Source organism: Theropithecus gelada, chromosome 15, assembly GCF_003255815.1.
Source record: "Theropithecus gelada isolate Dixy chromosome 15, Tgel_1.0, whole genome shotgun sequence".
Lineage (NCBI taxonomy): Eukaryota > Metazoa > Chordata > Mammalia > Primates > Cercopithecidae > Theropithecus > Theropithecus gelada.
In genome coordinates this window covers 45922863-45936492 of record NC_037683.1, presented here as the reverse complement: position 1 = coordinate 45936492, position 13630 = coordinate 45922863, and the positions used below count along the sequence as shown (strand labels likewise).

General features: G+C 43.8%; 1 protein-coding gene and 1 non-coding gene across 3 annotated transcripts in view; one reads left to right on the top strand and one right to left on the bottom strand.

Moving 5' to 3' along the window:
* Positions 1–11206, bottom strand: part of GNE (glucosamine (UDP-N-acetyl)-2-epimerase/N-acetylmannosamine kinase) — a 57812-nt gene extending 46606 nt beyond the window's left edge. Inside the window, exon 1 of one of the 2 annotated variants that reach the window (XM_025360739.1) lies at positions 11045–11206. In XM_025360739.1, the coding sequence (XP_025216524.1) occupies positions 11045–11095 (51 nt within the window). In that variant the 5' untranslated portion in view covers positions 11096–11206. The remainder of the gene's footprint in view (positions 1–11044) is intronic. The other variant, XM_025360742.1, reaches the window with a different exon arrangement.
* LOC112608828 lies at positions 2246–2390 on the top strand. The gene has a single exon (XR_003116104.1). It is a non-coding gene; the product is annotated as a U4 spliceosomal RNA (small nuclear RNA).
* Positions 11207–13630: the final 2424 nt, after the last annotated feature.

The following is a 13630-nucleotide window of genomic DNA, read 5'->3' as shown; positions in this document are numbered from 1 at the left end:
CGATCCCCACTTCCAACCAATTGATGGTGGCTGCCTGGAGAACTGTGTCAAAAATGACTCTGAGGCTAAGAGTTTACTGGAAAAGAGTATATACTGTGATGTCTGCCATGTTGATTTCTAGAGAGACGGAAGGAGTCAAGAATGTTGCCGTGTATTTGCCATCTCTGCCCTAAGCCAATATCATGAAGAAATCAACAAGAGGTGGATTAACTGAGCAATTCATCACCATATTAAGCTAGATATTCCTGTTTAGTAAATATCTTTCCCTAGCTGGGAAGTATCTCACCCCATACCGTATCTCAGCCACAACAGTTTTAATTACCAGAGTCTGTAGGGCAGCAGTCCCCAATCTTTTTGGCACCAGGGACTGGTTTCCTGGAAGACAATTTTTCCTTGAGAAGCGGGATGGGGATGGTTTCAGGATGAAACTGTTCACCTCAGATCATCAGGCGTTAAATTCTCATAAGGAGCACGCAACCTAGGTCCCTACCATGCGTAGTTCACGATAGGATTCGTGTTTCTATGAGAATCTGATGCCACCGCTGATCTGACAGGAGGAGGAACTTAGGCGGTAATTCTTGCTTGCCTGCCACTCACTCACCTCCTGTTATGTGGCCCAATTCTTTTTTTTTTTTTTTTTTTTTGAGATGGAGTCTCGCTTTGTCACCCAGCCTGGAGTGCAGTGGCGCAATCTCAGCTCACTGTAACCTCTGCCTCCCAAGTTCAAGTGATTCTCCTGCCTCAGCCTCCTGAGTAGCTGGGATTACAGGTATGTGGTCTGGCTAATTTTTGTGTTTTTAGTAGAGATGGGGTTTCACCATGTTGGCCAGACTGATCGAGAACTCCTGACCTCAAGTGATCCACCCACCTCAGCCTCCCAAAGTGTTGGGATTACAGGCATGAGCCACCACACCCGGCCTGGCCTGCGGCCCAGTTCTTAACAGGACACTGACCAGTACCAGTCCATGGCCCAGGGGTTGGGGACCCCCTACTCTAGAGTAAACAGAGGTAAAACACACCTTACAAGCCAAATATCACTGCATACGCCAGATTGTTTATAGCCTCCCTGGAAAAACGAAAATTGCTTCTGTTTCAGAGTAGCCTTATGAGGCTACACTACATGTGGAAAGCAATTATTTTCTCCTAGGAAAAGCATGTAAGGATTAAGGTTATATTGGCTGAGGCCAGCAGCAGTGGCTCATGCCTGTAATCCCAGCACTTTGGGAGGCCAAGGCAGGTGGATCACCTGAGGTCAGGAGTTCAAGACCAGCCTGGCCAACATGGTGAAATCTTGTCTCTACTAAAAATACAAAAATTAACCAGGCATGCGCTTGTAATCTCAGCTACTCGGGAGGCTGAGGCAGGAGAATTGCTTGAACCTGGGAGGCAGAGGTTGCAGTGAGCTGAGATTGCACCACTGCACTGCAGACTGGGCAACAGAATGAGACTCAGTCTCAAAAAAAAAAAAGATTATATTGGCTGAAAATAATTCAGCAATATCCTAAACTGTATCAGCTTAAGCTTTGCAAGAGCATGACATTGAAAGATACACTTACAAATGTACTGATTAAGATACTTAATCACTATTTGTAGCCCCAATTACCAATCAGTTTATCATGACAACCAGTCAGATTTTTAGAGCACCTATGGTGGTGAGCCATCCCTATGCTACTTTTTCCAATCATAGAAGAAAGGTACAAATTAACATAATGACTTTGTTTTTGTGAAATATTGCCTTTTCTTGGGATTTTAAAATACATTTTTCGGCTGGGTGCAGTGGCTCATGCCTGTAATCCCAACATTTTGGGAGGCCAAGGCAGGTGGATCATTTGAGGTCAGGAGTTTGAGACCAGCCTGGCCAACATGGTGAAACCCCGTCTCTATCAAAATACAAAAAGTAATCAGGCGTGGGTGGCAGGTGCCTGTAATCCTAGCTACTCAAGAGGCTGAGGCACAAGAATCGCTTGAATGCAGGAGGCGGAGGTTGCAGTGAGAGTGACTCTCTTATAAAAAGTTACATCAACACAATTATGCTCTAAACTTCTCATTAAAAGTTATGTGGGAAGCTGGGTGTGGTGGTTCATACCTATAATCCTAGCACTTTGGGAGACTGAGTTGGGTGGATCGCCTGAGCCCAGGAGTTCAAAACCAGCATGGGCAATATGGTGAAACCCAATCTCTACTATATATATATATTTTTTTTATTTTTATTTTTTCTTTATGGGCTATGAAAGTATCATACTGTAGCTTTGCGCAGTGGCAGTATCATAGTCAATGAGGTTTATCTGAGGTGCGATTATTGCTAATTGAAAGTATCATACTGTAAACCAGGCTGGGTGCAGTGGCTCACGCCTGTATTCCCAACACTTTTGTGATCCTTTGAGTCTAGGAGTTTGAGACCAGCCTGGGCAACATGGCAAGACCCTATCTCTACAAAAAAAAAAAAAAAATTAGCTGAGCATGGTGGTGCTTGCTTGTAGTCCCAGCTACCCAAGAAGCTGAGGTGGGAGGATCGCCTGAGCCTGGGAGGTCAAGGCTGCAGTGAGTCATGATCACACCACTGCACTCCAGCCTGGGCAACAGAGTGAGACTCCGTCTCAAAAAAAAAAAAAAAAAAGTATCGTATTGTAAACCAATAAATTATTTCTTATCTGGCTGCTTGGGAAATGAGATGAGTCAGAGAATGCTCAGTCATCCCTGTCTAATAGAAATTCAGAAAGTTTAATTGGCACAGCTAATCCAGAAGAACTGGAAATGTGTTAAAAACTAGTTTGCCTTTAACTTTGACTCTCTTATAAAAAGTTGGATCAACACAATTATGCTCTAAACTTCTCATTAAAAGTTATGTGGGAAGCCGAGCGTGGTGGTTCATACCTATTAATCCTAGCACTTTGGGAGGCCGAAGTGGGCGGATCACCTGAGGTCAGGAGTTCAAGACCAGCCTGGCCAATATGGCGAAACCCTATCTCTACTAAAAATATAAATATTAGCTGGGTGTGGTGCTGTGTGCCTATAATCCCAGCTACTTCGGAGGCTCAGACAGGAGAATCGCTTGAACCTGGGAGGCAGAGATTGCAGTGAGCCGAGATTGTGCCACTGCACTCCAACCTGGGCGACAGAGCAAGACTCTGTCTCAACAACAACAACAACAAAAGAATAGACCACATTTGGGGGTCAGCATGTGGCTAAGGATGAAACAGGGGTCCTATAAGGACATTCCCGTGGAGCACTCAAGTGGGGTTCTTAACATCTGCATGAGTGTTCAAGACGTCTCTAAATATACATAATTGATATCTATAAAGCCTAAGCACGTGACCAGGCATGGTGGCTCACGCCTGTAATCCCAGCACTTTGGGAGGACGAGTCAGGCGGATCATGAGGTCAGGAGTTCAAGATCCACCTGACCAATATGGTGAAACACCATCTCTACTAAAAATGCAAAAATTACCTGGGCATGGTGGCGCACGCCTGTAGTCCCAGCTACTTCAGGGGCTGAGGCAGGAGAATCACTTGAACCTGGAAGGTGGAGGTTGCAGTGAGCCGAGTTCTTGCCATTGCACTCCAGCCTGGGCAACAGAGCAAGACTCCATCTCAAAAAAAAAAAAAAAAAAATCCTAAGCATGAACGTAAGGCCTCAACCTCTTTGTCCTCATGTTTTTCATGTCCCTACTCTGGAATGAATCTAATTCTACCTTTCAAATTATTTGTTTTCTTGTCCCTACTCCTCCTCTTGCCCCTACACATGAACACGCTCTTATGATTAGCTCCTTCCCCTGCCCCTCTGCGTACTCATTCTTTCAGAAATTGACTCACTCTCAAACCTTCCACTATCACTTCCATGTAGGTAATTCCTGGGATACATACTCCAGCCTGGCCTTTCTTCCCAGCTTGAGGCCCATATGTTCAACTGCCTACTAGATAGTTCCTCACTTCAAACGCAATATATAAAAGTTCATTCATTTTATCCTGTTGACTTTGCTATTTCTTTTAATGGTACTAACTTCACACTTTCATTCAGACTCAGAATCACGGAGTCATGTTTTAATCTTCGCTCTCTCTGACTTCTAACATTCAGTCTTGCAGTCTTTCAAATAATTCAAAATGTTGTCTCAGTTTAGGTTGTTGGGTTTTTTTTTTTCTTTCTTTCTTTTTTTTTTTTTTTGAGGTGGAGTCTCGCTCTGTCAGCCAGGCTGGAGTACAGTGGTGTGATCTCAGCTCACTGCAACCTCTGCTTTCCAGGTTCAAGCAATTCTCCTGCCTCAGCCTCCCGAGTATCTGGGATTACAGGTGCCCACCACCATGCCTGGCTAATTTTTGTATTTTTAGTAGAGACGGGGTTTCACCATATTGGCCAGGCTGGTCTCGTGAACTCCTGACCTCAGGTGATCCACCCACCTCAGCCTCCCAAAGTGCTGGGATTACAGGCGTGAGCCACAGTGCCCGGCTGGTTGTTGGGTTTTCTTAGAGATAGGGTCTTGCTCTGTAGCCCAGCTTGTAGTGCAGTGGTATGGTTGTGGCGCACTGCAGCCTCAAACTCCTGGGCTCAAGTGACCTTGTGACCCCAGCCTCCCAAGTAGCTGGGACTTAAAGCACATGCCACCATGCCTAGCTAATTTATCAAAACTTTTGTAGAGACAGGGTCTCGCTTTGTTGCCCAGGTTGGTCTCAAACTCCTGGCCTCAAGTTATCCTCCTACCTCTGCCTTCCGAAGTGTTGGGATTACAGACATAAGCGACTGCACCTGGCCTTAGTCCAGGTCTTATTATCTTATTTCCTTAATTCTGAGATGCTTTTTTAAGTGATTTTACATACTTAAAATCAATATTTATAATCGATGTAAACATTTAAGGTAGAGTTTTTATTATAAAAACTATTATATCAATAGTGTTTTAGAATCAAGAAAATTAGGCATTAACCTAGGTGCAATAGTGCATGCCTGTAATCCCAGCTACTTGGGAGGCTGAGACAGGAGGATTTCTTGAGCCCAGGAGTTTGAGTCCAGCCTGGGCAACATTGTAAGACCCCACCTTTTAATAATAAAATAAATAAGTGGAATTAACAAAGACCTGGATTACTCTATTTCTTCTTGCCCTTCCTGCCTGCATTCCCTTGCTCCTCTCATCTATCTTGCACATTATTGCCTGATTAAATCTTCTTAAAAGACTACTTTCATGTAGTTAATTCTTTAAGAAAAACTTCAGTGGCTCCCTATTCCCTGCTAGATAAAGTATGCCTAGGTGGAACAAGTTTGTCATTTAAGGTCCTCCACAATTTAAGGGTCCTGACCTTTTGCTGATCTTACCAACATTATTCCCCTCCTGGATCCATCTGCCCCAAACAGTTCTTTCTCTACCTTTGTATCATTCCTTAAAGTTAGAAGGCTCTTCCTTGTCTGCTACTTACACCCAATCAGGTTTCAAATGCTATCTCTATTGTGAAACCTAATCTGAACACCCTATCCCAAAATAATCTGTTCTTTCTCTGAACTCCTGGAGCACTTGTCTTAACTTCTCTCAAATTTTTTGTTTTGTTTTGTTTTGAGATGAGTCTCGCTCTGTTGCCCAGGCTGGAATGCAGTGGCACGATCTCAGCTCACTGCAACCTCCACCTCCTGGGTTCAAGGGATTCTCCTGCCTCAACCTCCCAAGTAGCTGGGACTACAGGCACCTGCCACCACACCTGGCTAATTTTTGTATTTTTACTAGAGACAGGGTTTCACCATGTTGGCTAGGCTGGTCTTGAACTCCTGACCTCAGGTGATCCGCCTGCCTCAGCCTCCCAAAGTGCTGGGATTACAGGCGTGAGCCACCATGCCTGGCTTCACACTTATTATTAGTTATACTTATGATGAATTACCTGGTATCTTTGAATGTATATATTTGTGACTGTAATATTAGATATCTGATGTATTATAAGGAACCCAAGAAAAATCAGTCGTATTAGTCACCTCATTATACATGACCTACGTTTTTAAAATCAGATCATAAATTCCTTGAAGTTAGCCCTATTTGGTATGCTTGTCTCCCTGATAGTTCCTTGAATCATACCTTATGTAAGAAACACAGTCAATAAACATTCAGTCAAAGGAGGATCACATCTTCTACCAAAGATTCCTAGCCATCCTTGTTCTTTTCTCTCTGGCTAGGCCAAGTTGCTTGTGCTGAACTGCCTGCACCAGTCATCCTCCACCATCTAGGCTCATGATCTTAGTAACACAACACTCTTGCTCAATCTTTATAATAAGTCAAGCATAAAACAGCATGATGAATTTAAAAACAAGGTGGGAAATTTGGCGGTCTTATGAGATAGATGTGTGGAGGCAGAAAGTAACTGGGAGATGCAGACAAGACGTGAGCAAGGTCAGGTCAGCAAGGGCCTTGCATGATGTTGTACTAAAGAGGTTAGACTTTCCCTCACTATAATTGGGAGAGGTTTTTTTTTTTTTTTTTTCTTTTTTTTTTTTCGAGACGGAGTCTCGCTTTGTCGTCCAGGCTGGAGTGCAGTGGCACGATCTTGGCTCACTGCAAGCTCCGCTTCCTGAGTTCACGCCATTCTCCTGCCTCTGCCTCCCGAGTAGCTGGGACTACAGGCGCTTGCCACCGCGCCTGGCTGATTTTTTTGTATTTTTAGCAGAAACGGGGTTTCACCATGTTAGCCAGGATGGTCTCAATCTCCTGACCTCGTGATCCGCCCGTCTCGGCCTCCCAAAGTGCTGGGATTACAGGCATGAGCCACCACGCCCGGCAATTGGGAGAGTTTTTAATCAGGGAAATGGCATGATCGGATTTGCTTAATTAGAACTACAGAAGATGGCCTGGGAAGAGGAGGAAGGACTAGAAGAAGGGAAACCAGTTAGGAATAATATTTCAGGACCTCAACTAAAGTGTAATAATGGAAATAGAGAATGAGAGGATGGAATCATAAGAATGTGGAGAAGGGGCTGGACCCAGTGGCTCGTGTCTGTAATCCCAGCACTTTGGGAGGCTGAGGTGGGTGGATCACCTGAGGTCAGGAGTTCAAGACAGCCTGGCCAATGTGGTGAAACCTCGTCTAGTAAAAATACAAAAAAAAAAAAAAAAAAGCTGGGCATGGTGGCGTGCACCTGTAGTCCCAGCTACTCAGGAGGCTGATGCAGGAGAATCACTTGAACCCAGGAGGTGGAGGTTGCAGTGAGCCAAGACTTCACCACTGCACTTAGAGAAGCAGATTTGGAGATGGGCTGGAGTAGGTGAGAAGATAATGAGCTTTAATTTTGGATATGTTGAATTTGTAGCACCTACAGGACATTTCCATGAGATTGAGGATCTGGAGGAAGATATTGAAGACACATTGAAGACACAAATTTGTCCTAGACATAATGCACTCCATAAACTTTTTTTTTTTTTTTTTTTTTTTTTTTTGAGGCAACATCTCGCTCTGTAGCTTAGGCAGAGTGCAATGGTGCAATCTCAGCTCACTGCAACCTCTGCCTCCTGGGTTCAAGCAATTCTCCTGCCTTAGCCTTCCGAATAGCTGGGACTACAGGCGCCTGCCACCACACCTGCCTAATTTTTGTATTTTTAGTAGAGATGGGGTTTCGACATGTTGGCCAGGCTGGTCTCGAACTCCTGACCTCAGGTGATCCACCCACCTCAGCCTCCCAGAGTGCTGGAATTACAGGCATAAGCCACTGTGCCTGGCCACATTTCATAAACCTTACGTATTTTTAAATACACTGCTTACTCTTAGCCCAAAGCACCAGCTACATTTCTTACCCTACCTGTTTCACCAGATTTTTCTGCCCCTGACTGTGTTCTACTGTCACTCTTGGCCAATTTGGAACTCTTTTTTTTTTTTTTTTTTTTTTTGAGACAGAGTCTCACTCTGTCACCCAGGCTGGAGTGCAGTGGCGCAATTTCGGCTCAGGTTTAAGTGATTCTCCTGCCTCAGCCTCCCAAGTAGCTAGGATTACAGGCACCTGCCACTGCACCAGGCTAATTTTTGTAGTTTTGGTAGGGACAGCGTCTCACCATCTTGGCCAGGCTGGTCTTGAACTCCTGACCTCATGATCCACCCGCCTCAGCCTCCCAAAGTGCTGGGACTACAGGTGTGAGCCACCGCGCCCAGCCAATTTGGAACTCTTTAATGGTATTTTTCATATAGTAGCTGTCTAAATCTTAGACAACCGAATGGCTGTTAGACATCACTAAATTTAATGGGGTGTAAAATTCTGCAGAAACCCAGGTACTTCGGTCTATGGTACATTTTTTGTTTTGTTTTGTGACAGGGTCTCGCTCTTTCACCCAGGCTGGAGTACAGTGGCAGGATCATGGCTCACTGCAACCTCAACTTCCCAGGTTCAAGCAATCCTCTCCTCTCAGCCTCCTGAGTAGCTGGGACTACAGGCATGTGTCACCATGCCCAGCTAATTTTTGTAATTTTTTTAGAGCTAGGGTCTTGCTATGTTGCCCAGGCTGATCTTGAACTCCTGGCCTCAAGCAATCCTCCTGCCTCAACCTACTGAAGTGCTGGGGTTTGAGGTGTGAGCCATTGTGCCAGGCTCTTGCACCTTATGTTAAATATTTAGTGGTGCTTTCCTGGCCACTTTCCCTCCTTTTCCAACTGCCCATGTACCTAGTCTTCTCTGCCCTCTGGCTTCTCTTCTCTTAACCCCTTCTTTTTCACACTGTTGGTCACTGCCTTATTCTGGAGACATTTTACATCCTGGGCTTGCAAAACACCTGATTTCCTGCCTACTTCCAACTTCTCTGGCTCTTATACTTTCTCAAACTCCTAAATAAAAGTATTTTTTAGAATTCTATAGTCTTCCTTATATCTCATTGTAGTATATATCCAGCATGACTTCAGCCACTTGCATGGTTTCACAATCATTTAAAATGATTCCTAGATGTGAATTTCTGTCCCAGTCTTTTCAGTCCAAACTCAAATATTCAACTGCTTATAGGACATCTTTATTTGGACGTGTTCTACAAACACTTCAAATCTGCTTGTCCAAAATTGAGCTTTCTTCTTCCTCATAAACCTGGGCTTTCTCTTCCGTCCTAATTCTCAGTGAATAGTATTATCACCTACTGGAACTTAGGAGGCATTCTTGGCCTCTCCACCTCCTTTCTCTTTCACATTCAGTGTGCCGTGAAACCCTATCAGTTTCACATGTTAAAAGAATATTTTCCTGGAAGTGAGAACATGATGTGAGTGAAGACAATAAAATGGGCATGAGAATAGCATACAGGGGAGACCAGCCTGACAGGAGAAAGGTTTTATTGAGGAATACTGGAAAAGATAATTGAATTATTAAGTGGGAGAGTAACTTGGAAGATAACTTAAAGGCCACATAGAGTATTTCAGAGTTTGTGTGGCCACAGAAACCACCAAACATTAGGCAAATGAATGAAATGATCATTTCAGGCCATAATTTTTTTTTTTTTTTTTTGAGTTGGAGTCCCACTCTGTTGCCAGGCTGGAGCGCAGTGGTGTGATCTCGGCTCACTGCAACCTCCGCCTCTCCTGCCTCAGCCTCCCGAGTGGGTGAGATTACAGGCGTGTGCCACCATGCCCGGCTAATTTTTGTGTTTTTAGTAGAGACAGGGTTTCACCATGTTGGCCAGGATGGTCTCGATCTCTTAAGCTTGTGATCCACCTGCCTCAGCCTCCCAAAGTGCTGGGATTACAGGCGTGAGCCACCGTGCCCGGCTACAGGCCACATTTTTAAAGTCAGTCATACAAAAAAAAAATGGATGGAGAGATGAGTAGAGCAACTATTACTTTCATAACTAGAAACAACCATTTCTAAGCAGATTTTATTGATGACACGAGGAAAAAAACTTACAAGTTCTAGCTAGAAGCTCAGAAAGTCTGACCTTGAATTTCAATTTAAGTGTGCTAATAAAAAATAAAAATAAATTCTCATTGAAGAAGGCAAATAGAAAGTATGCATTAGTGATATAGCTAGGAGTAAACTGTGTTGGCAATAATTGCAGGAATAATATCATCTAATTGGAAAGTCTTTATAAGGCCAGGTACAGGGACTCACACCTGTAATCTCAGCACTTTGAAAGGCCAAGCCAGGAGCATCACTTGAGCCCAGGAGTTGGAGATCAGCCTGGGCAGCATAGCAAGACCCTGTCTCTACAAAGAATTTAAAAGTTTGCTGGGTGTGGTAGTGTGTGTCTGTAGTCCTGGCTACTTGGGAGGCTGAGGCAGGAGGATCCCTTGAGCCCAGGAGTTGAAAGCTGCAGTGAGCTATCATTATGCCACTACAATCTAGTCTGGGTGACAGAGCAAGATCCTGTCTTTAAACACACACACACACACACACACACACACACACACACACACACTTGTATAAGCCATTCCTTAACTATAGATGATCTTTAAATTGAATATATATTTTAATCACCTAATTGAACTGTGATGATGATTTCCTAAAACATTTGGATTTCCATATGCCTCAATGAAAAATTAGGTTTAATAAACTACACTATAGTGTAGCACACTATATGTCACATTTATATATTGATAAACGTGATAATTTCCTTCTTATTTGACTTAGATACTAATTAATTTGGAGTAAATATACCCACCCCAATCATGTGGTCAGTAAATAGTTAAATAACTGAGGGAAAAGAAGTACAAATTAGGCAGCTCTACATGCCATGTTCCAAAAGGGAAGGAAACAAAATAGTTAAAACAAACATTGCATGTTTTGAAAATAAACTGTATTTATGAAACAGAGATCTCAAAAAGTAAAAGGAACCCCACTTTATCTGATGAAAGTGCCAGGAATCTGGAGAAAAGAGTTCAATTTCAGCTTTCAGTTTGGAAATGCAGAAAGACCATGAATTTTAGCACAGTAACTGAGAAGCAAGTAGCAGCCACAGAATGACTAACCTGAGTTAGCAGTTAAAAAGTCTTTTAAAATGATGGATTTGATAGATTTAAAACCAAAGCTTTCCTCTTCCTCTTTGTAATTTTCCTTCTTTCCCCCTTTTTTTTCTGATTGCAATTTCAATAATAAAGCTCTATTGAATTCCAAATTACTTACATGAGGTCCTTGAAAGCATGACTCCCTCTGCGGATAACCATAGGTTTCCATCCCAAAGCACAAGCTCTGTACCCTGGTGTGGTATGAAATAATGAGCAGAGCAGCTGTTCTCTTGGTTTAGCTGCCACGGAGCAGTCACCAATAGGCATCCGAAGTCCAGACGAAATCTTAAGCCCCACCTCTCTGAAAAGGAAGAAAAAAAAATGTGGCTCTGAACTCTTGTCGTATTCCTGGACAGTAGCTCGAAAGTAGGTGATCAGTCGGCGTCTAAGTGTTACTTCCCCTGTTTCGGATTTCCCATTCCATCCAATAATTTTACTTTCCACTAGAAAAAGTTTTCTTCTGAGTTTCTGAAGGTAGAAACAAAAATCTACAAGCAAAATCTCAAGTCTTTTTTCACTTTGTTTTCACACATACATATATTCTAAACTTTTTTTTTTTTTTTTTTTTTTTTGAGATGGAGTCTTGCTCTTGTCTTGCTTTTGGTGCTTAGGGACTCTCACAGACAGATTGGTAGCAAGGGATACTGACCAATGATCTACTTATCAAACAACTCTCCATTTCACTGGTCAATGCTCATTTGACCACAGGAACAGCCTAGCCTTATCTACCACACAACTTTACATTCCACTTAAGGGAAACTATACTAAAAGGTGTCCCCCACAGGCACAGAAATTCTTAGTTAACCATTATATGTTTACAGATTTTGAAGCAAACCATGGTCTGAAGTCTGTTTTATTTTATTTGAAAGAGACTGGGTCTCACTCTGTTGCTCAGGCTGATCTCGAACTCCTGGGTTCAAGCAATCCTCTCACCTTGGCCTCCCAAAGTGCTGGGAGTACAGGTGTGAGCCACCATGCTAAAATAACTTATTTTTTTCTTTTGTTTTTCTTTTTTCTTTTTTCTTCTTGAGACAGAGTCTTGCTCTTGTCACCCAGGCTGGAGTGCAGTGGCACAATCTCAGCTCACTACAATCTTTGCCTCCCAAGTTCAAGCGATTCTCCAGCCTCAGCCTCCTGAGTAGCTGGAATTACAGGTGTACGCCACCACGCCCAGCTAGTTTTTGTATTTTTTAGTAGAGATGGGGTTTTGCCATGTTGGCCAGGCTGGTCTTGAACTCCTGACCTCAGATGATCCACCCGCCTTGGCCTCCCAGAGTGCTGGGATTATAGGCATGAGCCACCACGCCTGGCTCATATATTTTCAAATATGTTATATTTTTCAAATATGTTAAAGGTATACATAACCCTCAACAACACTTTTTGTTAAATCTCTACTCTTTGCTCTTTGTTCCCATCAATTTCCTCACATCCAGTCTGCTCTTTTTTCTCTCTTAACTAAAAAGTCTGTTTAAAAAAAAAAAAAAAAGTCATCTTCTCCCCTTCCTCCATCTTTATAGAGAGGCAGGAGAGAGTAGTTCTAAGTGTGCCAGGGCAGGACCCTCTTTTTTCAGGCAGATAAAGGAGTGGATCCATGAATAATTTTTTTTTTTTTTTTTTTTTTGAGACAGAGTCTTGCTCTGTCGCCCAGGCTGGAGTGCAGTGGCCGGATCTCAGCTCACTGCAAGCTCCACCTCCCGGGTTCATGCCATTCTCCTGCCTCAGCCTCCCGAGTAGCTGGGACTACAGGCGCCTGCCACCTCACCCAGCTAGTTTTTTTGTATTTTTTAGTAGAGACAGGGTTTCACCGCGTTAGCCAGGATGGTCTTGATCTCCTGACCTCGTGATTTGCCCGTCTCGGCCTCCCAAAGTGCTGGGATTACAGGCTTGAGCCACTGCGCCCGGCCCATGGATAATATTTTTTAGAGGTGGGGTCTTGCTATATTGTCCAGACTAGACCTGGGCTCAAGCGATCCTCCTGCCTCAGCCTCCCAAGTAGCTGGAACTAAAAGTGTACACCACTTTGCCAGCTTTCATGGATAATTGTTATGCTTTTTCTTTTTTTTTTTTTTTGAGATGGAGTCCTGCTCTGTCGCCCAGGCTGGAGTGCAGTGGCATGATCTCGGCTGACTGCAACCTCTGCCTCCCAGGTTCAAGCGATTTTCCTGCCTCAGCCACCCAAGTAGCTGAGATTACAGGCGTGTGCCACCATTCCCAGCTAATTTTTGTGTTTTTAGTAGAGACAGGGATGTTGGCCAGGATGGTCTCGATCTCTTGACCTTGTGATCCGCCCGCCTCGGCCTCCCAAAGTGCTGGGATTACAGGCATGAGCCACCGCACTCGGCGTTATGTTTTTTCACTTCCTCTTGGTTAATCTTGACAGACACCCCCTCCTCCCAGTAAAAATATCCAGGCATGGTGGCTCACACCTATAGTCCCAGCACTTTGGAAGGCCAAGGCAGGTGAATCACTTGAGGCCAGGAATTCAAGACCAGCCTGGGCAACATAGTTTGACTCCATCTCTACCAAAAAAATTTTTTTAATTAGCTGGTCTTGGTGGCACATGCTGGTAGTCCCAGCTGCTCAGGAGGCTGAACTGGGAGGACTGCTTTGAATCCAGGAGTTTGAGGCTGCAATGAACTGTGTGATCTTGCCACTGCACTGCAGCCTGGGCGACATGGCAAGACACTGTCTCAATAAATAAATA